Raw genomic sequence first — 24119 nt, forward strand, 5'->3', positions numbered from 1 at the left:
AGTAACACAGCAAAGTGAGGTCTGCTGACTCCCGGCTTAAAAAATAAAAACGAAAAATTCAGCCGCCTGCAAGCCGCAATCAAGCGGTGTTGCCATTTTTGGGTAATACGTAGATCACGATAACACAATCTGTATATTATATTTAACAAAAGAATATATAAAAAATATATTTATTTTTTATTGTTTCGTTACCAGAAACTGTTGTTGTTGTTGTTATTAATAGAGATTTTTGATAATTTTTTTTTATTTGGACCATAATGTTATAACAGTTTCTTGTACATTTATTAAATATATATTTTGTATATTAAATTTTTTTGGGCATTTTTTGGTACACCGCACACATTTCCCATAATTCATAATATACAAATTTGTAAAACCCTCTAGTCAGAGCCCCATTTGTGTATGAAGTCCAAATATTAATCCTTATTCAATATTTACCTTGTAAGCTTTTAAAGAACGTTTTGCATTTTTTAAGATATGAAGCTTTCAAATTGAATAAGTAGAACTCACTTTATATAGAAATTAATTAAACATTCTTTTGTCAAACTCCATTTTTGTTTAAGCCATAATATCTTCTCTTTTAACTATTAGATTTAATTCTTGAAAGCTTTGAAAGGACGTTCTACAACTTTTAAGACAAAACATTTCAATTGGAAATTTATCAAAAATTCTGTGGTTGAACTTCTCTCTCTCAGCTAACTAATTATCAGATGAGCTCGAGCTTAATCTCAAGAGCTTTTAAATAGCGTTTTGCAACTTTTAAGACTTGCATAAATTGCATCAGTAAAACTGACTTTATGCAGAAACTTTAGGCACATTTTTTAGTACAATTCCATTTTTGTATGATATGTAATATCTTTTGTTATAATTATTATTTGCTTCATTTTAATCGTAAAGATATTAATCATTCAAATTGGATTAGTAGAACTGAGTTTACATAAAAATGAATGTATGAAAAAATTTATAGTCGAACCCCATTGTTATATGAGTTATAATATCTTTTCTTTTAATTATCAGATTAACTGATAAATTAGATGAAAACTGACATATGCAAATTTATGAAAAATTGAAAAAACTTTATGCAGAAATTTATGGCGAATTTTTTAGTCGAACCCTTTTTGTTTGATCACGAATTTTTGTATGATATATAATATCTTCTCTTCTTAGTATCACATTTGATTGATTCTAATCTTGAAAGCTTTAGAATAACGCCTTGCAGCTTTTAAAGCATATATCAGTCAAATTGGATCAATCGAATTCACTTTATATAGAAACTTGTGAAAAAATTTGTAGTCGAATCCTGTTTTTATATGAGATGTAAATAATATCTTCTCATTTTATTATCAGATTTGCTTGATTTTAGACTTGAAATCTTTGAAAAAATCTTCTGCAACTTTTAAAGTACACATAATTTAAATTGCATTATTAGAACGAACATTATACAAAAATTTACGACTATTTTCATAGTTTAACCCCATGTTTGTATTAGATAAAATATCTTTTCTTCGTTTTATCAGATTTACTTGATGTTCGTCTTGAAAGCTTTAAAATAACGTTATGCATGTAGGAAATGGATATAGGAAAGTGTATAGATGTAGAAAAGTTGGCCTACACTTTTCACACACTCTAAACATTAAATTAGACATTAAAGAGTCCAAAAAAATTATTAATTTTATGTGAATTTAGGTCTAATAAATTTTCTGTGTCCAATTCTTGAGGTTGGCGAAGACTTGGAAGATTGACCACATCATGTCACATTAATAACTAAGTAAAAAAGTCCCACTTACGTAATTTTTTCATTGTAGGTCTGTAGATTACGCCTATTAGGAAGACCACATTAAAAAACGCGTCTGGTACTTAACCTCTATAGTCACGTATGCATATCTAACATTGAAAATGAAATTTCTTTTAAAAATGGACCTTTATGAAAAAATGTATAGGACCTTTTTTATGGAGAATTTCATACTGAAAAAAAGGTAATAGCTCATTACATCCTAGGATCGATAATTTCAATAATTGTAAAAAATGTGTTTTTTTGGACCTTTGACCCCTATGAAAAAGCGCCACTTGGAGTCGTGGAGACTTTTGAGGGATGCTTTTTAATATCAAAAGAAATCTGGTAAAAAAATTAACCAGATGAGAATTTTGGGAGATTGGTCTTCTTTCCTCTAATAGTCCTTGACTATAAAGTTTATCATAATATTGTATTGATATTTTACTTATAACTCACCCATAATATTTCAATAAAAAATGAATTATTTAAAGTATTTAAAAAATTTGGTAATAAAAGAAAATTTATTTAAAAAAGAAATTAGTTACAAATAGATAAATTAAGAGAAGTAATTAAACAATTTTAAGTATTTTCTACTCTTATATTTATTGCCAATTTTGATAAAGAATTTTACAAAAATTACCGATTTTTTCCTTCTTATGTAAACACTCTCCCACTATTCCCGGTATTCATAAATTGGCCCACAGAGTTCATAAAAAAATTCGTTGCATAGTATTTACAATCATTCACCCTAAATAACTTACCCAACTCCAATCTAGAATAATCAAATACATAAAAAAACAAATACAAAATTTCATACATATGGCACAAAAATTTGGAAATTACCTGAAAAATAATTTTATATTATAATAATAATCTGCTCATCCCTTATATACATGAATCTCTCGTTCAAAGCATGTAAATACTATTCAACAATAAAATAATAAAAAATTGAAATAAAAAAAATAAAGGTGCATCTTATAAAATATTTATCGCAAACCTATCCCAAAACACAGTCGGAATGATTGAAGCAACAACAAGAATTCTAGCACGAAATATAGCTCAATCAACAGTAGCTCTACTATTGATCAAATTATATTGACTTTCTTATTACTTACGGGGTAACATCCCTAATTTTCCATTATTTTTTTATGGTCGGTGGTTTTTAAGTGAACAACAGAACAGTGCATATAAATAAAAATCAAAATTAACATAATATAGTTCAAAAGGAGCCAGTACCACCTTTAATATTTTAGATAATTAGATTTTTAGTAGTACTGAGTCCTTAATATAAAAATAACCCAACCAAAACAAAAAATAATTAAGCAGGCAAATCGCATGCAGAAGTAGACAGACAACATAAGAAAATGAAAATAAAAATAACTTGAGGGCAAGTATAAGGGAGCAAGGACGTGCAAAAAGTACTTCTCGTCGTTTTTTCTCTCTTTTAGTTCCAAAAAAAAAATCGGAAAAACACGCGATTCGTTTTGTTTCCGGAAAAGCCGCCCCATACACAGTACAAAAATGTCACAATGTTTGATTAGGGGTTGGGATGGTAAAAATCAATTTTTTCTTCAACGAAAAACATTTTACCACCCCTGAGGTGCAACAGAGCGAGGTAAAAAAAATCAGTTGCTCGCTTTGTTGGCGTCGCAAAAACACGTGTGGCACCTGCAAAAATCATCACTCTCAAAAATACCAAAAAAATCACACAGACAAAAATCACCGTGGCGGGCAAAATTTCATTTAAAAAAATTGTAGGTAGTACCTGGCTATAGATGAAAAAAAAAGAAAAGAAAAAAATGTTTAAGGACAGCGCTCCTTGCTACTCCAAAAAAGAGAAAAATAAATGGAGGCGTATAAGGGGTTCGGTTTAAAAGGGATTCAGCTTGAGAGATTGGTTCTTTATTCTCTTTGTATTAAAAAGATCTTTTGTATTGCTAAAATTCTGTTTTATTCTTCTATCAAATTTTATAGAACAAACAATATTTTTTTTAATTGTTTTAAAGCATAAGAAACTATTTTTAAAACAAGCATTTAATATAATTTATTTGCTGTAGTTTTTCTCTATATTGGTCATATAAAAAGCATATAGTTTTGAAAATTATTATCTAAAAAGTATGTATCAGGTTTAAATACTTACTAAGTATATATTTATTGAATATTTCCAAAAAACTTAATGCAACAATAGTTATATAGAAAAAATTAGCTAATTTAAAAATATTTTATTTAACCCACAGATTTAACAGATTTTAGCTTAGCAAAAAAATCATGAAAAATTGGAAAAATGTTCATTTTCCCTCTATAATTAAAGTAATAAATATTAACTTGTTTTGAATTTTAATTTTATCGAAATTCCTACCAAAATATGGCATATATAAAATATCTTTTAAGAATTTAAAGAGAATATAATTTGTTTACCCTATTTAGTTTATACAGTGCGTCTCAAAAGTTATGTTTAAATTCATTTAAAATTAGGACATGGGTTTTTTGCAAAAACGCTCGGACCTATCGATTTTTATTTCAAGTTACGTTTTTTTGTACGTAAAGTTCGTATATACAGAGTTGCTCAAAAATAAATTTGGACCATCAACTTTATTTTTTCAAAAGGAAGCATCTTTTTATTTTTTTTTTTTGAATTTCGCGTGAAGTTCTACGTATGTTTCATGCATTATGTCCTATACCTAAAGCCAACAGTTATCGAAAAAAACACGATTTATGTGATAAATAAAAAAAGAACAAAAATATAATTAAATGTTCAAAACGGTTGCTATTTACGGCTTGACAATATTGTAAGCTAAGACAATCAATGTTTATTATCTCGTTGCATATTTCCAATCGTTTCTCGAGCTACGACACGCACTTCTTTGCGAATCCTCTGTTTCAAGACATCTAGATTATTTGACCTTTAAACAAATACCTTCGATTTAAGGTTCTTCCTACAAAAAAAGTCCATTGGTGTTAGGTCAGGTGATCTACTAGCAGGCCATTCGATGGGCCCTCTCCTTTAGATCCACCGATTGGAAAAGGTTTCATCCAAAAATGTACGTATAGTGGTAGTATAGTGCAAGAAGTGCCATCTTGCTAGAAAATTAGTTTTTTATCAAGGTAATCTAGGTCCAATGGATTTGGAAATAAAGCTATTAATGCTGGAACTAATTTAAATTGAAGAAAATCGAGATACACTTGTCCTGTTAGAATCTGTTTAAAGAAAAATGGACCTATTACTCTTCCGCGCACTATTCCATAACACATTTAGTTTTTGAGGGTACTGGTTGTTCACCTCCATCATCCAATGTGGATTTTCTGTTGCCCAATGTCAACAATTATTTAAACGGAACGTGGCTTTATTTTATTATTTAAATTGTACATGTTTTGCAAGCATTTACAAGACTGAAATAACTTGTGCTTTTTGTACTATTCGGTGAACTTCAGATTTCACCATGTATAAATTATCCTCAATCTGCGACAGAGGAGTGCATAGATTTTCTGTCAAAAAAAGCAAAACGTCAAGTTGTTCATTTTTATCTCGTGCAGGATGATCAGATTTCGGCAGACCTCTACCATGTTCGAATTCTATAAATTTAGCCTTTTAACATATCGAAGAAAGATCAGGATGGATTTCACTGAATAATTAAGCAGCTTCACTTTAAGTACGTGTTCTATCACCTAATCCAACCATGCACAAAATTTCTATTTTTTCTCGTCGTTTCGTTAACCTCACTATTGTGAAAACCGCAACTTTCCTCGTACACCTAACAATGTCTGTTTTTTTTTACAATTGTTATATAATTTCTATAAAAAAAACCACCAGCCAACATAAAAAAATACGAATAAATGGAATTTAGCCCTGTTCATAAAAATTCTCAGAGATAAAGTGCGCCCTTCAACAATAATGCTCGGCCGTGTTTCATTTGATAACTGTGGACTTTAGGTATACATTTTATTGAAGATATTTGAGCCAAAAAAACTATAACTTAATTTTTTTAAAGCAAAAAAGTAATTTTATTTGTGGGTCAATCTATTTTTTTCAAAATAATATTTATTCTGCCATTAATAATCCTGGAATATTCGTTTTAATTTTAACAGGTTGACTGCCATCATAGACTGAAAAGAAGCACCCTACGGGCCGCAGGTTAATTCTTGTAATATTTTATTAAAAATAATCGAGAATACAAGCGATATAAGCATAAAATTAAAACCTTTTTTTGTAGTGACACATTAGTATCACGCAACTGGTTATGACCAGATTATCGTCATAACCAGCAATCATTCAAGTGTGAATAATTTGTTACATACGTCTGACTCCGATTCGAATTCAGGACTTGTAAAACCAAAGAAAAAATTAATAAGCAAAAAATCAGGAAACCCAATATTCGTTTAGGATAAAAACAAGCCATCTACTTCAAAAACCGTATACTATGTACTGTGTAAAAGCTAGTGTACCTAAGTTTGTTGATGAAAATCAACCTTCAGCATCGGAAGCTGTTGTGCAAAACTTTGACTCTACTAGTAGTGCTAGTATACAGCAAACAACTGAAGATGTGATATGAAAAATTAACGATGATAAGACTAATCACCAAACTCAACCAAATCGAAAATTATCCACTACTAAGCTAGAGTGGAAACCATCGACATCAATGAGTTTAGTATGCTCACCTCAGGTTAATTATCATGAAGCTCCTAATATGACAAAACTCTATACGGAATATCATATTATGACAAAACTCCATTTGATTTTTATAACAGTTTTTTGAATGATGAACTTGGTATGACAAATGGAAGTTTCAAATTTAAATGTCTCTCTCGAGAATTAATATGCTCGGCTCATTTCGTTCTTAAGGGTCTCAATAGACCATAGTATTCTTCAGACAGAAATGAAACATTTTTCACGAATTTGAATATAATCGAATATACTCTTTTTTATGTTGTGGAAACTAATTGTAACGCAAAATAATGTATTGAGTAAATGTATATACAAAGTCCCAATTGAAATCTTTGTGTTATACTGTATTAATGAGACTCTAGTGCCTTTCCGTGGAAATATATTTCCAACAAGCGTCATAAGTTTGGAATCAAGATGTTCAAATAATGTATCAAGGAAAGGTAGACATTCAAATTCAAGGTTTATTATGGAAAAGAACAGAAGAGAATACTCCAAAAATCTCATCCTTTATTCTCTAAGAGACCAACATACAAAATTGATGAAAAACAAAGAAAGTGAGACCGTGACTTTGTGTTTTTCTTTGTTTTTCGCCAAGAAGAGACAACTGTTATTATATACTGAAAATTGCCATAGATTTGATGAAGCACTTCTGGTGATGATGATGGACTTACTCGATGTATGAACAAGTATGATATGTCTGTTTCTCTATCGATTCTCCTTCTGCAACATAAAACGAATTTGATGGGTACTTTGAGATCAAATTAAAAATATAATCATAAAAGGGTAGATGGAAAAGACACCTAAGTGTTGGTAAATATGCAGCAGAAGAATGATAAGATAACTATAGTACAATAAAATGACTGTCATAAAAAAACGAAACAAACAAATTCAAAACCCAGAGCAATAATCGAACATAATAAGTATAAATTATACGTAGATGTAAGTAACCAATTAAAAAGCTATACACATCTCTGTGGAAGAGTTTAAAATGATAGAGAAAAATTAGTATTATATAAAATATCCATAACGAGCTTCAGAAAAACATAACTGAAAGACTCATCAAAGACCAGATCATACTTCTACAAATTATTGTTAAGCAATATTTTTTGCAAGATCTTGACCGATCTCTCGAAGTATAAAATTAAGTTTTTGCTTGTAATTCAAATACTCACAATTAAACACCATTAAAAACTGTAGCTTTGACTTTAATTGAATTTTTCTACGTGAGACCATGGTGGTGTCAGACCAATACAGATTCACACGGTCAGAATTTTTACTTTAATGTGGTGACACTTTAATCTTATTACTTAAATCATGGAAGTCAACGTGTTAAAAGATTACTAAGTAAATATAACACATTTTATGCAAATAAATTGCCCAATATACTGGTTTTAATATTTCAGGAGTTTCACTAATCAAATATTCTATGTTCATTATTTGATGCACTATACCCTAATGAAGCATGGCTAGTGGTGTACCCTTACGGCGCTAATGCGCAGCAATTGTTCTGTTCAATTAAAAACTACTTCCAAACCGTGAAACTCAATTCGTTTCGACGCATGTCTGTTGACAATGCGTGTGAAACTAGGATCTAATCAGTTGCCAGGAGTCAAACCGGGAACACAGCATATGTCGGTTGCAAAAAAATAAAAATTGTTCCTCTAACTTCTCAAATTCCTATAAGATTTTATTAGAAAATTCTGTGGGTATTTAGAATGAATTATTGTTTGAATTAATGATTGGAACATTTAGTTTTGGAGTAGTATAGTAGATAGTAGTATTAGTTTAGTAGATTTTCATCTAAATAAATCAAGTTTGACGACTTGCAAGTAATTTCTGATTGTCACACGCCTCTTGCTTAAGACTTTTCAACAACTGTTGTTTTAAGTTTCAATTTATGTTATTACACAAATGACTAAAGATGGGTGCGCGTGTATCGCGAAATTAGGATGATTCAATAGCGTATTTTACGTTTTATATTTCGACTTGTCATTTTTTAAATAAAATATGGGTAATTTAAAGTAAAGAATATTAGTTCTTGCTTTTAAAATATCTGATGGACTCCAAAACTCAAATACTTTAGAAGAATGGAAGGATCTTTTATATCTACTCACTGTAGCTTTTTAAAATAATGTATAAAAATACTTCTCTTTTTATTTAATTTTTTTTCCAAGATTATATCTATTCGTCCCGATAAAAAAAAATGACGAAGTTAATAAAGCATCCAAAAACTAAAAAGTGCACGAATCGATCGTGATAATCCATTTTTTGTTTCATTTAGATATTATTAAAACCTTTGATAATCTTTTTATGTTAAGTCATATCAAATATTATATAAAGCAATCAAAGAAGAAGATGGGGAAGTGCAACAATTATTTTAAACACTAATAAAAAAATTATTTGATAAATTAGGTTTAATTAGATCATTTTATTTTATCTGAGCCGTTAGTTACAAATTTAGACATTCTAGATAGAGAATTGTTAGAAAATGTAGTTTGTTGTAATTGTAGAGACTGTAAATAATCTGAAGGTTCAAGAACAGTGTGAATGAAATCTTATTTTGGTAGGAGTTCAAATTTTATTTATTAATATTAATAGTATTAGAAATTGCCCAATAAAAAACATTTTTAAATATTGCTTATAGATCCCTTTTAAACTTAGCCTTATTCCTCCAAAAAAAAAACCAAAGAAAAAAACAAACATCAAAAACACAGGTACAAAAAAATCAGATAAACCGTTTGAAAAAAGTACTGGTACTTTGTAAATTGTATGCAAGGTGTGCCGTATAAACCAACTAATCGAATAAAACTGGAAAAGAGAAACGGTGCTCTCGACCTGGAATTTCTTAAATAAATTTTCAAAATTTCTTCACCAGGCCGATTTGTGCAACTCAAATATAAGGTGCGCTCAAAATCATCAACTAAAAAAGCTGGTTTTGGAGACGTTTTATCGTTTTGCGATAAAACGTCCCCAAGTGAAAAGTATGTCCACTCAGTACCTAACAGTTTTCCGGACATTTGTTTTAAATTTCTTTTAAAAAAGGCCCCCTACAGATTTTTTTTTGTTCTTTGGGACTCACATTCACTCACCGACTCACTCGAATTTTGGACTCAAAGATACGGGGGTATTATTGAAATACTCTCATATAGAATTTATTATGTACAAAGTCGCTTATTTCAATAACGAATTAACATGAGACGCCCCCTGTATGAGATAAGGTTGTCAAGGATGTTATATTCACAATATTTTTAGGCTAAAAAAGATTATTAGTTAGTTTGGGTAATAAGACATATACTGATTAGCATAAGGGGTGAAATTCTAAAAGATTTCAATAAATGTTGCCATATAAGAGCAATTACTCTTACTATTAGTCGATCAATTTCGGTTACTTAAATTAAAGTTAAAACTTATAAAATTGCTCAAATATTACAACAAATTTTAAACACACGCCTCAAGTTCTCGAGAAATACTTACGTCCAACGGTTTTCTCAATACTATCCAGCCACTTTCTGGCTGAATTTCAAAATAATCCAAATCAGCTGGATTAGATCCTGCATTTAATGTGTAAACGATAGCCCCATTATTATCTGCATCCTCATCAGACGCCGATACACGCAGAATGTTTGTTCCTATACTGGCGTCTTGTTTAACATTTTCCACATATTTCTTGTAAATAGATTATGTTAGTAAATTGGCAATATTTCAAAAATGTCTTGCTTACCTGTCTGTCAAACAAAGGTGGATTATCATTAACATCAGTGATCTCAACAGTAAAGGAACACACGCCCTCCAGACTTGGCTCCCCTTGATCGGTTGCTTTGACTGTTACTGAGACAAATTTTCCATCATCACCTTCACGATCAAACACCTTATTAGTGGACACTTCTCCAGTTTCTTCATCTACAGTGAATTTGGTGCCTTTTTGGTTGGGCTGCTGCACTATGGAGTATTTAACTTGACCGTTTACTCCTTTATCCTCGTCGGTTGCATGAACCTTTGACAAAAAATGGTAAAATCCTTAACCTATTTACCTAGGATCTCTTACCTTGATCACAGGTGATCCGTTGGGTGCACCCTCTTCAACTTTCGGATAATAAGTACCACAGTCCTTAAAAATGGGTTTATTATCATTAACGTCTGTGATAAAAACTACAACAACAGCAGTGCTGGTATGAATGGTGATATCTCCATTGATGCAACAGGCTCCGTCATCCATGGCAGTCACATTCAGTTCATATTTATCTCTGTCTAATGATATCGGCTTAGAGTGTAGACGTATTACTCCAGTGATTTCTTCGATTACAAATTGACCAGAACTTGTACCACCACCTGTAATAGTCATTGACTTAACTTATGAGGTTGAACTAAGTATGTAATACTTACCAACAAACCCAAATCGTACATTATCGCCATCTTTGTCAGAAGCAACCACAGTAGTAACCAAGGTGTTCGGTCCAGCATTCTCGTCTACATTGGGCGTGTAGACTTGTTGAGAGAACTTTGGCTCCTCATCATTTTTATTTTTAGTGTAGACTCTCACGGTGGCGGTACCGGTTTTGGGTGGTTCTCCTTTATCTTTGGCCGTGACGACGAATTCATAATAAGCGTTATTGTTATCTGCATCAAGCTGCTTGTTGTTGCTAATTATGCCGCTTGGATCAACACTGAAGTGATCGTCTGATACGAGGTATTCGATTTCGGCATTGGTGCCAGAGTCGGAGTCCATGGCTTTTACTTTTAAGATAGATGTACCTTAAGAAAAGATAAGTAAAATTTTAAAATGGGTATTAAAAATTAAGTAGCATTTAAAAACATAATTCGAGATTAGAATGACATTGTTGATCAGGCTTTTTTTTCAGGTTTCTCAGAACTGTTAAATAGCCTATTTATACACTAAAGTAAAACTTGTAGATATCTGTTAATTACTTCAAAGACTTATAGGTTTGGGTTGGGTTGATTTGTTTTGACTTGACTTGGGTATGAATACATAATTAATTATAATGAGTTGTATTGGATTGGTTTAATGTAGGAGTTTTACACCAAAAAGGTTACCGTTTTACTCTGCAAAGGCATACATGCAGTATTTAAAATAGATATGTAGCATCAAGCCTATAAAAATACAATGAAACAAGAAAACAACTGGTAAAAAACAAATAAGCAATAAGAAGACTATAGTACATGGATTACTAAGCACCGAAACTAAGTTAAAAAAAAATCTTCAAAATGTGATTCAAAATAACAGTAAAGTGCATTTTTCTGCAAATAACATTAAAGCAAACAAGGCAAGTAGTCGACGAAGTGTCAAAAATGGAGCGAGAACACGTTAATAAGAATATAAGACTAGGCAAAGTTCCTGGGCTATGGAAGAGATTCCATTGTCTGATGTACATTTTATAATCTAATGTAGCTTTCGTAGTCTATTTACAACCTGTCTGAAGACCATTTGTGCTGATGTTTTCTCCGCAACTAAGAAACTAATAGTTATATTGACAAAGTAAATAGGCCGAGAGAAAATATCACCACCGATATGTTCTAAGAAAGATTCCAGAATCGACCATTACTACAAGGATTCAAATAAAACTTGAAAATGCAGGTCAACTAAATAGTCAGAATTGATCTATAGTGAATGCCATTAAACAAGTAATATACAAAATTCCTATATCAACTTGATGTAATTCACACAGATTTTGCTGAGGCCTTTGATAGTTCTGACTATGAAATTCTTTCTAAAAAACTTTATCAAATGGGCTTTCATAAATATCTAGTACATTTTTTGATTTCCTACCTATTAGGTAGATCACAATTTAAGGAGTACAATGGGTTTAGATCATCTACCTACATTATTTCAAGTGGAGCACCTTAGAGGAGCAATCCTGCTTCATTTTGGTTTCTGATGTTTATCAATAATATTTCCACGAGTATTTGGTAGTAAAAGTCTGTTTAACAATAACTTTTGTCTTGTTAAAAATAGTCATGACTGTAGGAAGATGCAAACCGATCTTGATGGGGTTTATAAATAGTGTGAAGTTAACAGATTCTCGCTTAACCTTTAGAAATATAAAAAAAATTTTAATTTCTTTGCTCAAAAATGAGATTGACTTTAATTACGTAATAAATTATGCCACACTTGACTCTGTGCATGACCTCGGGTCTGTGTTAATGAAAAGTTTACCTTCAATGCTCATATAGATACCACCATAAGACCTTCTTTTAAAGACCCCAAGCTTCACTATAAGATTACCAGAATTATTCTCTAATACTTCAAGCAGAACAATTTTGTTAAACTCACAAAATAAATTACGTCTACTGTATGTATCTTCAGTATGGTTTCCTAATTACGCAATGCATATTATTAAGTTCGTATTAGTTAATTAAAAATTCTACAAATATGTTAGTTTCAGGACATGAAAAGACCCTGAAAGATAATTTGGTTAGAAGTGATTGAGTTTAAAATTTAATACACTGTCTCTTCATCAATCTGCTGCTTATGGGAGTTTATTGTTGCATATTTTTAATTAAAATATGCAACAATCAAATTGATGCTTCAGATCTTTTATCAGTTTTGAATTTTGCTGTTCCCTGCATCCATACAAGGATATGGTTAAAGCTTTGAATCTTAAATTTTTCGGGTATACCCCCCGAATATTTTGACAAAAAATTGACTTTTCTCGAGATCGAACTAACTATACCAGCGGCTTGCTCCCATCACCTAAATCACGAAAACGCCGAGTTATAACGGGATTCAAGCAGAACTAAAGCAATAAGAGCACTTTGAAAATTCGCAAAAAAGTCATTTTTCGACCTCGTTTTTGAGACCAAAAATGGGCCTAAAAAATGCGAGATCTCGGTTAGTAAGACCGCTATACGCTTGCGGATGCCCTCGTTGAATTCCAAAGAACGAAATTAAGTCAAAACTGTAGGAATTTTCCCGATAGTGCCCGTAGGAGCGATATCGACCTCCAAAGTCTGGGATTTTTCATTTTTCGGGTATCAAAAACTATACCAGCGACTTGCTCCCATCAACTACATCACGAAAACACGTGGTTATACCGAGATACGAGCAGAACTAAGGGAATGGAAGAACTTCCAAAATTCGAAAAAAGTCAACAGTTGACCTCGTTTTTAAGTCCAAAAATTGTCCCTAAAATGCGAGATCTCGACTTATATGATAGCTGCGACCTTACTAGTCTCGTTGGATTTAGAAGGATGAAACTAAGTTAAAACCATTGCAATCTTCCCGATAGTGCCCAACGAAGCCGAGATCTCGACCTCTAAAGTTTGGAACTCATTTTTCAGGCATAACCCCCCGTATTGAATTTTTTCACAAGTAATTAATTTTTTTCCAAATCGATCTAACTATACCAGCGGCTTGCTCCCATCACCTAAAGGTTGTTTTTTTTTAGAGGCGGAGAACTTTCATTTGGCAACACTGTTTTTTATGACAGCCGACCTGACAGTTCTGGGTTATTTTTAGATTAGTTTGGTTTGGCAATTCATGATGAACAGACTCACGCCGGAGCAACGTTTCCAAATTGTTCAAATTTATTTTGAAAGACATGGTTCTATTCGAGAAACACATCGGGCATTACGTGAGTTTTATGGTGCTCATAATCGTCCTTCAGAGAGATTAATTCGAGAAACTGTTGATCGTTTTCGCAATACTTTTACTCTAGTCGACAATACGCATCCCGTAAGACGCCGTACAGTGTGCACGCAACAAGCGATAGCTGTTGTGCAGCATAGTGTTGATAATGATCCAAATGTGTCAATTCGTCGTCGTTCTCAACAAGTGAACTTATGTCCATCCACTTTATGGAAAATTTTGGACAAAGATCTCGGATACCAGCACTATACCGGCGGCTTGCTCCCATCACCTACATCACGAAAACACCGGGTTATAACGGGATTCTAATGTTTAATGGACGTACATAATGAATACGAACGATTTAGGAATTTTACGTCTTTTATTGAATGTCGTATGTAAAAGCTATCAGTGTTACTGATCAATCATTATGGCATTTAATATCTATCTTGTTAAAAAAAAATGTCAATGTAGTAAATTGGGTTTATTTTGGAAACACGACTATTTACGTATATGAAGCCATATTACAAACATACTAACATTAAGCAGAGAATCAAAAAAAGTTATAAGATATAGGGTGTTTCATTTAAAAAATTCATCACAAAGTTCCTGCTTCTATTATACCTAGCAAGTTTTCAGAAAAGTTTCATGTCCTGTTTCCAATAAACGTCTTACGTCGGTCATCTGTCACCTAGTATATGACATAAAAATCAGACGTATGATGGATGCTAGTTAGGAAATGATGGTTGTTGTAAACTTTCCAATACCTTTTAGAGATACTCAACCAGTCTAATTTTTTATAGGCTCTCAAGCTTTTCCATGTTTATTGAGAAAGAAACTTTACCAAAAACGCCTTGTAAAATTAAGGTTTCTATTTCCTGGCTGTTATTATATTTCATTTCCCGTTATATTTCAGTTTTTAAAGAAGCATAAAGAAATATTAGCATCTTAGCATAAAGATGTAAAAATGTATTGAAATTAAATTCATGTATAGTTAATTTAAACATAACTAAGGCAGCATAAAGAAATCTTGACAAAAAAAAATATTTATAACCAATCATGTTATTAAAAAAAAAATTACCTGGAGGAATATCTTCATCCACATTATGCGCTTGATAGTCAGGCAGTTCAAACTTGGGTGCGTTATCGTTCACGTCCGTAACCCTTATAGTTAACTGTAAAATGAAACGAGTTAAAAACTCTTATTTTATGTAAAGAAAATACATTACCTCAACTGATGTGGAAAACCCTCCAGAATCCTCCGTAGCAGTTACCACCAAAGAATAAACATGCGGTTGTCTCAAATCTTCAAAATCCAATTCTTTCGCCAGTTTTACTATTCCAGATGTGGGGCCGATGTTGAAGGTGCCCGCACCTTGTCCTTGAGCTTTCAGGGTGTATCGGATTTCACGGTCCGCAAAAGATTTCGCCTTAACCGATATTATGCTAAAAAATAAATAATATTCCTAAATGAAAAGCAAAGTGTTCCTGACTCCCGCACCACCAGGTGTGCTGATGACATTTTAATTACCCGTTGCTCTGGATTAAACCCTTTTTGGCTTGCTGGCATTTTAATTTTCGTTTTAGATTAAACCCTGGACTGTTGAAATCCCCTTTTAAAGGGCAGTTCGGTTAAAGATTTCAAATGAAATTTAAGTAACTGAGATAATATAAATAATTTTATATTGTACAAGTCGAGTTTTAGCATTTAATATAAACTGAAAAAAGGGAGTAATATATAACATTTTATAGCTATAAAGATGAAAATTTTCACTTTAAGGCTGATATCATATTCCATCTAAGAAAAAATGTAAAAATTACAATGAATAGACATTTCCATATAAAGTCTAATAGTAGAGTCAAATAAAAATATAGTTAATTTTGCCAAAGATATGACCGAACTTATCTATCTCACAATTTTGTTCCTTTTAATGCTGGAAAACTTTATAACTTATAACTTAGTAGTTATAACTAATTATTTTTATATAACTCTTTTGAAAGTAATTACTTGCTTTATTTCCAAATTTAATTATTTAATAGGAATAAAACAAACCGCAGAATATAATAAAGTATATTCGTCACAAAGGTTGTTTTAGAACTAAATTATTTAAAAAGTGTAAGTATTGGAATTTTCAAATCTAATCTAAATACAAATCAGAAACTAAAACAATGGACAGATTATATCAATGAGCTGTTTAAAGACAATAAAACAGGATAAATAATAGATTTCTTGAAAACAGAATTTAAAACGATCCCAATAAACCGCAAAACTGGAAAATCTGTAAGCTCAGATCAGATGTCAGTTGAAACATTAAAATGCATGAACAACGACACCTTGGATATACTACTGGATTTATTTAACGAAGTATCTCGGAATAATGATTATTCTCCACGCTATCCCAAAAACCTTAAACGCTGTTGTAAATCCAAAACAATTTCTTTAATAAGTTACGCTCTCAAGGTATTTTTTAAAGTTATATATGGACATATTAATAAAAAAACTAGAAGGGGCAATAGATAACAATTAATTTGGGTCAGAAAGGGACTAGATACTAGTAAGGCTTTGTTTGCTCGGAACGTGTTAGCGCAGAGGTGTCTACGACATGAGTAGATATGCATGTCTGTTACAATGACTTTAAAAAAGCCTTCAATAATAAAAGATACGAAAAACTAGTCAAATTTCTTGGAACAGAAAGCATAGACGATAGAGACCTAAAAATAAAAATAAATTTTTACTGAAATCAACATGCACAAATGATAGTGGACAATGAACCAATCCCAGAAATAGAAATAAGGAGAGGAGTGAAACAGAGATGTCATCTCAATATATATAGTGAATCAATTTTTAAACTACTACTAGGCCCTAGTTTCGAATAATAATAAATGGAGAAGTAATAAACAATACATAGTGATTATGGCAAGCTCCGTGGAAGACCTTAAAAGACTATTTAATATAACCAGTTTATTTATTAGAAACAGCAAAACATGCGTTTATAAAGCTTATAATTCCTCTATGCCAGAGACCTCAGAATAGATCTAAGAGTAAAAACATTAAGGTGCTATGTTTGTTCAATACAGGGTTTCTATCTATAACCTGACACATTTTAACTGCTTATAAGCCAAGAACGGAAAATGACAACAATGTGCGGCTTTCACAGAACTTTGATAAATATTTTTAAAGTTTTTTTTTGACAGTGTTGCCAAGTTTCAAAATTTACCTGAAATAGGAGGAAATAAATTGATGATTTTCAAAGGTCGATTTCTCAAAAATTTTAAATGTAACACCCTGTACTTTTTAATTTCACATGAATGCCTGTTAAATCCCCTTTCCTAAAATGTATAAATTGTCTTAAATTCAATTTTTTTTTACAGAGCCAATTTTAGTAAATGACACCTTTTTGAAAACTTTCCTACAACTATTAAATAACGTTCTCGGTATCAAGTGACAACAATAACAATTGTAGCTTGTCAAGGAGACTGTGAGTTGCACAATTTGTTTTGTGGGCTTCAACTACTGTCAAATCTTTTTAACGTCATTCGTTTGGCAGTCTCAATAAATGTATTTTTGCATTTTTTAAAGATTTTGAAAGGTTTAAGTATGTTTACCGCCCGGAAAAAGGCACGCTGCGTGTTATTATTTAGTGAATGCAAATCAGTTACGCAGACGAGAAGAAGATTTAGGCTCATTTTTGAATGGGCTCCACCTTCACGCAATTCTATATTTCATTGGATACGCCAATTTTAAACAGTTAAAAGAAAAGTTAGAACAAACCTAAATGCACAAGATAATTTGTTGGATGATAAAAGAAGTGTTATCCTTAAACAATAACCAAATATCTATTAGGAAGATAGCTCAAACGACAAATATGTCAAAAAGTAAAGTACATAAAATTCAAAAATAATTAAGTTTAAACCCTACAAAATTCTAACTTTCCAAAAAAAAGAAAATCGCGCCCTTGAAAAAAGATATTTAATGTGCGAAACACTACTAGATCTTTTTAGAAATGAGCCGGATACCAATTTAATAATGTCTAATGAGGCAACGTTTCACATCAGTGGTCGAGTAAATAAGCATAACTGCCAAATTTGGGGAGATGAAAATCCTTGAGTGTATAACGAATTTGAAAGAGATTCTCCTAAGCTAAACGTTTGGTGTGCAATATCCAAATCTAAAATTTATGTGCTATTTTTTTTTCAAGAAGCAACAGTGAATGGAAACAATTACACCGATATGTTGGAAACATTTTTTTTATCCTCAACTTCAGCAGGATGGAATTTTGGACACGGTCTACTTCCAGCAAGACGGTGCACCACCACACTTCTCCAGGGTCGCAGGATTCCTTAGATATTACCTTTTGGAAACAGATGGATAGGGCGAGCAAGTCCAATCGAGTGGGCACCTTATTCTCCCGATCTAACCATTCCAGATTTTTGTATATGGGGATACGTAAAAGACCGTTGCTACAATCCAATCCCAAGAAATTTGGATGAACTGCGCAACAACATAGTAAACGTTTTTAACCAAATTACACTGCGATGCCATAAAACGCCTTCGGCAACTTATTTCTCCGTCTAAATTTGTGTTCCGAGCAAAATGGGGGTCATATTCTGCAGCTAATTTATTAGTTATAAATTAAAATTAATTTCTTCAATTGTTTGTTGTTAAAATTGGTGTAAATAGTTGTAATTTAATACATAGAATAAATACTTTTTATAGACATGGCAATAGCCCAAATTATTTAATTATGATCATGCTAAAGCGATACATAGGCAATTACCAGAAAATGTTCATCAATCACCAAGTTCTGTGAAAACCGCACATTGTTGTCATTTTTCGTTCTCGACTCATAAGCAGTTAAAATGTGTCAGTTTATAAATGGACACCCTGTATTATATTATGGACTAAAAAGCTGGAAACTCAAACAAATTGCAATCGTTCAAAATGTGGTCTTATAAAAAGGTACTAAGGATATCATGGACAGAAAGAACATAGATAAACATGGAAATACTTCGAGAAATGGGTAAAGAATATAAAGAAATTAACATCATAAAACTAGGAGAGTTACAATATCTGGGACATATAATGAGAAGACAACGATATGAGATACTTACACTAATTACGCAAGGAAAGATAAAAAAAAGGAGAAGCACTGAATTTTCACGGTTGAAAAGTTTAAGCGTTAATTGAATAATAGTTATTCAATCAACAAATCAACGAACAAACCTATTATTTAATCAACGGTTTAAAGGATTGGTTTAACTGTAATTCAATAGAACTTATCAGAGTGGTGGCAAATAAAGTAAAAATAGCAATAATGATACCCAACCTCCGATAGGAGTTGGCACCAAGAAGATTGGCAATTGGCAAGAAGAAGAAGAAAAATAATGTCTTATCTAAAACTATTTACTCAATGGCAATTGCAATATCTTTTAAAGAAAAAAATAGAATGTGCTAATACACATCGATTTAAATAAAAAATGTCAGACTTATTAGCATTTTTGAACAGAAAACCAACAAGTGTTAATAGAATCGTAAATTATAACTCTCACTATGATACCGAACATCAAATTAGTACAATTTTAAAAGATCCAATACTGTATTGTTAAAAATACCAACATAGTATTCTTCTAGTAAGGTATACTAGGTCAGACTAACCAATACTTGAAAGTTCAATTGAGGCAAGATATCAACGATTATCAAGCAAAAAATTACTCAGAACTTAACAATACTCCCTTAGCCATTCATCACTTTGATTTTAACCATAATTTTAAGTTAAATTACGTTGAAATAAAAGACGACGAAGTCATTTGTTATAAAATAAATATTTCTTATTAAAATTGCAGAGAAAATTGCAATTAATAATAGTATAACGTTCAATATATCTATGGCCTATAATAAACTTATCAATTAATTTAAAAAGTAATAACAAATTAAATGAAACTCGTTTTCTAGTTTGATACACACTGTACCTACATTATATCCCAAGTATTATTTTTGGAATAAAATATTTTTGTTATTCGTATATTTCCCTTTTTATTATTATTAATTAATTTGATACAAAGAAACAAGAAAATCAAAAATATTATTTTTATACACATCTACAAAACTGAACATCAAGGTCCACAATAGTTGTCCGCAAAAATGTCACAATATAGAGAATAAAGAGTTCTTTCAAATGAGGTATCATTCAACCCCTATTGCCATTTAAGATTTTTGAGAGGGAAGTTCTGAGGGGTAGGGGGTTGAAAGTTTAAATATTGTTTTCCCTTGATAATAAAATTGACGTGTCCTAGGGATTTTATAAAAACATAACTTGTTTAGAGATAATAGGGGTGGAAAGTTTTCAGTTGACACCCTGTATAGTTTTACATTCATTGATTTCGATCCTTCCACAAGTCAACCTTGGATTATTAAATACACCTTTACGAAAAATTTTACTTCAGTATGTACTTTTTACCAAAATAACAGTATTATCTGCATAACAGATATACTGATAAAAAACTAGTTAGGCCTAAAACAATATCCTGTGCTATCCAAGTTTCAGCATTTAATGTTTTACTATAAACATAATTTTTTTATGCTCTATGCAATATTTGGATTAAATAGGATTTAAATATTTTATAAACTGATTCCAATATTTCATAGTTTTCTCGTTAAAATTTTACGAGCTAATGTATCAATGGCATGGGTGACCTCAATACATATACCCAGTTCTCTAAATTTAATATTAGAACTCTCTAGATATGATCTGTAACGTGTATTATCGCATCTTTTGTACTCCTGAGAGAAACCTTGAGATGCAACCAGTAACAGCAATTAGTGTATTATACAGTGTTCTTTAGTCGTGATGAATTGTTTTTTAATAAGTTTGTTAAACATATAAGTTTATTAAGCATTATTGGATTAAGAAATTTTGAATTAAAAAAAATGGTACCGAGACGAAGAAGTCAAACGCAAACTGATTATGGTATATAACATAAAAATTAAACACAATAATTTAAATATGGAAAGACTCTGCAATATCTCAACGCAACAAACTAAAATGTTTAATCTCCTAAACTAAAAATCACAATTGCTATATTGCTCGCTATTGACCATAATAAACAAATTGTTCCTACGGTATTCTGAAATCATTACAAAAAAAATGAATGGGCTAGAAAAACTTATTGTGAAGGAGAAAATTAATCGTAAACAAACAAGAGGAAGTTTTTCAATATGCTGGGTGGATTAAATCAAAAAAATCATTGGTCACGGTCTGCGGGCAGCTTCTCTTGCAGCTCAAGATAGAGAAGAATGAAGAACTACGATCCGAGCAATTGATACCTGATGTCAGCATACTCTCTCGAGAGTAAAATGACAAGAGAGAGAAAGGGAGATCTCAATGAACTCATAAAAATACTCAATTATAGTACTTACTTTTTATACAGGTTCTAAAATATGATATCGGCCTTTCGGATCTTTAATAGTAAACCATCATCCAGAGCGGATAAAAAACTTTTTTTTTTTAAACTTTGACACCTTGTATCTTGAAGACTAGTTGTTTATATATATATTTTATTAATAATTTTTACACCAAAATACTTACTCAGAATCTTTCTTTTGGTTTTCCGGAATTTCCGCCTCGTAACTCTGCATATAAAACTGCGGAGCCCTTTTACCACCAACGATAGAAAGACGTTCCTCCGGAGTGCTTTGGAATCTTCTATCATCTAACCTGCCATTTTGATCTTCAGCTTTAACATACAAAACGTATTCCATATCTAATTGAAAAAGATCGGTGCCCCTGGTACGAACTACACCGGACCTAAAAAAAGGGTAAAAAATTATCGCCCTAGAATTTAATTCCGAAGTTTTGACCATAAACCAAACAACAAACTAAATGGGGTGCGAAAGACTATTATTATCTTAATCTCGTGGCTGCCATAATGGTCCATTTGGATGCCTGAGGGTGCCGAAAATGAGCTCTTTTCGATTGTAATCTTGGACCGATTTACATTTTAAACTGCTTTAAAATTATATGATTTTTGATGGTTATAATGGGTTTTGGGACGATTAGATCAAGTGTAGCTTCGCGGAAGTGAAGGTTTTTAAATTAATAGACACCTTACAGTTCAATTTAGATATTTTTTAAGGAAACATTAAATCCAGAGAGCTATTAAGGCAATTTTATTATTATGCAAAAGTATGTTAATATTTTGGCCGTGATTGATTGAATTTCAATGTTTGAAACTTCAGTAAGCTTTAAAGCTGCCTTATATGACCCTTTTCAGTATTGCCTTCCATTAAAGACTTTTAAGGTATCGCCTTAGGAATCTTACATTCAATACTATACCTAATAAGAAGATTTATGACAATAAATAATTCTTACTTATTTTAAAAACTTAAATCTTCCTCAGGGAGAAAGAAGAAAAAGGTTTTAAATTCGCTATCCTGTATCCTATTACTTCTTCTTTATAATATTGGTTGCAATATTCTCTATGTAAAGAGAAAAGACACAGCGCTTAAGTTTGAATAACAAATATGAGAAGCTACATTTATCTAAGAGCAGCTTCAAAGTAGAACTCTATTCATATAAGTATGGTAAGTGGGTAATTCAAACTTAAAATAAATCAGCTGTGTCTAAATATGTCTCAATTTAACTAATTTCACCAAGTCTTGTCAGATATGAGTTGAAGGAGGAAGTTACCTTTTAGGGAGATATTTTTTTTCATTTCATCTGCAAATACAGAAACTTCCAATATCCACTTTCAATTCCAATATTCAAATACAAAACATTAATTAACATCAATTATACCTAATCACAAAACTTTGTTTTAATCTAGCTTTAATAGCATCTTAGCTTCAATGCTTCAGAAAGGTTCATCATATTTTTTTATTTCAAAAAGATTTGACAGCTCGTCCACTAAGTTCATAATCTTACATAATTTAAAGTTTATTGCAATTATCTTGCAAACTTACCTTTCATCTACCTCAAACCGTCCTCCAGTTCGATCTCTTACAATAAAATAATGGATATTGTGATCGGTATCTGGATCTCTCGCCTGCAGAGTGAAGATGGGAGTATTGGGGGGAGCGTTCAGTTGCACCACAGCTTGCATCGGCAGGGGTCGGTTGATAAAATATGGAGGTTCATCATTCACGTCGCGTACGTGAATTATCACACGTTGATTGTCAGTATCTGAGAAAAATTATCGTTTTATTGATATAAAATACCCCCAGAGCGAAACAGAATAGCAGCAAATAAACATTTAGTATAATTTGTTGAATATTTTAATTTTTGCTTAGCTTACGACATTATTTACTTTAAAAAAACTATTTAAATAAAAAATAAAAAAATGATGTTTTGTAATATTAAACAGTGCATTCACGATGGAAAGAATTAATTCATTTAAAATTCAGGTGTTTTTTTTATTTATCAGTTACGTCGATTAGCAATGTCACCTGCGCGTTTTGTGTAATAAATATTTTCTATACATTAAGTACAAATTACGGCGTCAATATTAATTTTTTTAATAGAATACCCTCTATATCATGACATTTGCTTAAAGTCAGCAGTTTGTTAAATTTGGCATAATAAGACTAATGAAACATGCAACATAAAAAATAAAAATTTATACAATATTTATTACGATTGATGTTCAATTTATTGTCCATTTACTGTAATGCATTTTAAAGTCAATAAATAACTTCCAATTGCAGATTTCCAATTACTTGCAGATCCTAATCTCTTGTTGAATTCTTTGCTTTAAATCATCAACATTATTTTGGTCAAATTATAAACTTCAAATAGCCCAATAAAAAATCTAAAGGATTTATATCCGGTGACCTTGGTGGCCACTAAATCGGTCCTATTCGTCCAATCAAAGAAATTGTGGAACGGCGAAGGCAAAGTGAGGAGTTTCAGCCTTTTGTAGATCAGGGAATAAAATAACTAATTCAGAGTATTTTTACAAACTGTACAAAGTTCATGTAGCGCTCTTGCTCTACAAAACCAATTATCATTACTATTTTAATTCGGTTTTTCTCAGATAACTACGTTTTATTAAAGAATGATGCGTGAATTGATAACTAATATGACAATTATATATAAAAATGAATG

At 31.4% G+C, this 24119-nt stretch overlaps 1 protein-coding gene across 1 annotated transcript in view; it reads right to left on the bottom strand.

The window, feature by feature from the left end:
* Positions 1–24119, bottom strand: part of LOC126744175 (neural-cadherin-like) — a 50640-nt gene that overhangs the window by 19473 nt on the left and 7048 nt on the right. The window contains exons 5-12 of the mRNA XM_050451533.1: positions 22979–23198; positions 21606–21824; positions 15249–15465; positions 15101–15194; positions 10821–11189; positions 10483–10766; positions 10159–10431; positions 9912–10103 (exon numbers count right to left, since the gene is read on the bottom strand). Coding sequence (XP_050307490.1) covers positions 9912–10103; positions 10159–10431; positions 10483–10766; positions 10821–11189; positions 15101–15194; positions 15249–15465; positions 21606–21824; positions 22979–23198 — 1868 coding nt within the window. The remainder of the gene's footprint in view (positions 1–9911; positions 10104–10158; positions 10432–10482; positions 10767–10820; positions 11190–15100; positions 15195–15248; positions 15466–21605; positions 21825–22978; positions 23199–24119) is intronic.

Source organism: Anthonomus grandis, chromosome 13, assembly GCF_022605725.1.
Source record: "Anthonomus grandis grandis chromosome 13, icAntGran1.3, whole genome shotgun sequence".
NCBI classification, from domain to species: domain Eukaryota; kingdom Metazoa; phylum Arthropoda; class Insecta; order Coleoptera; family Curculionidae; genus Anthonomus; species Anthonomus grandis.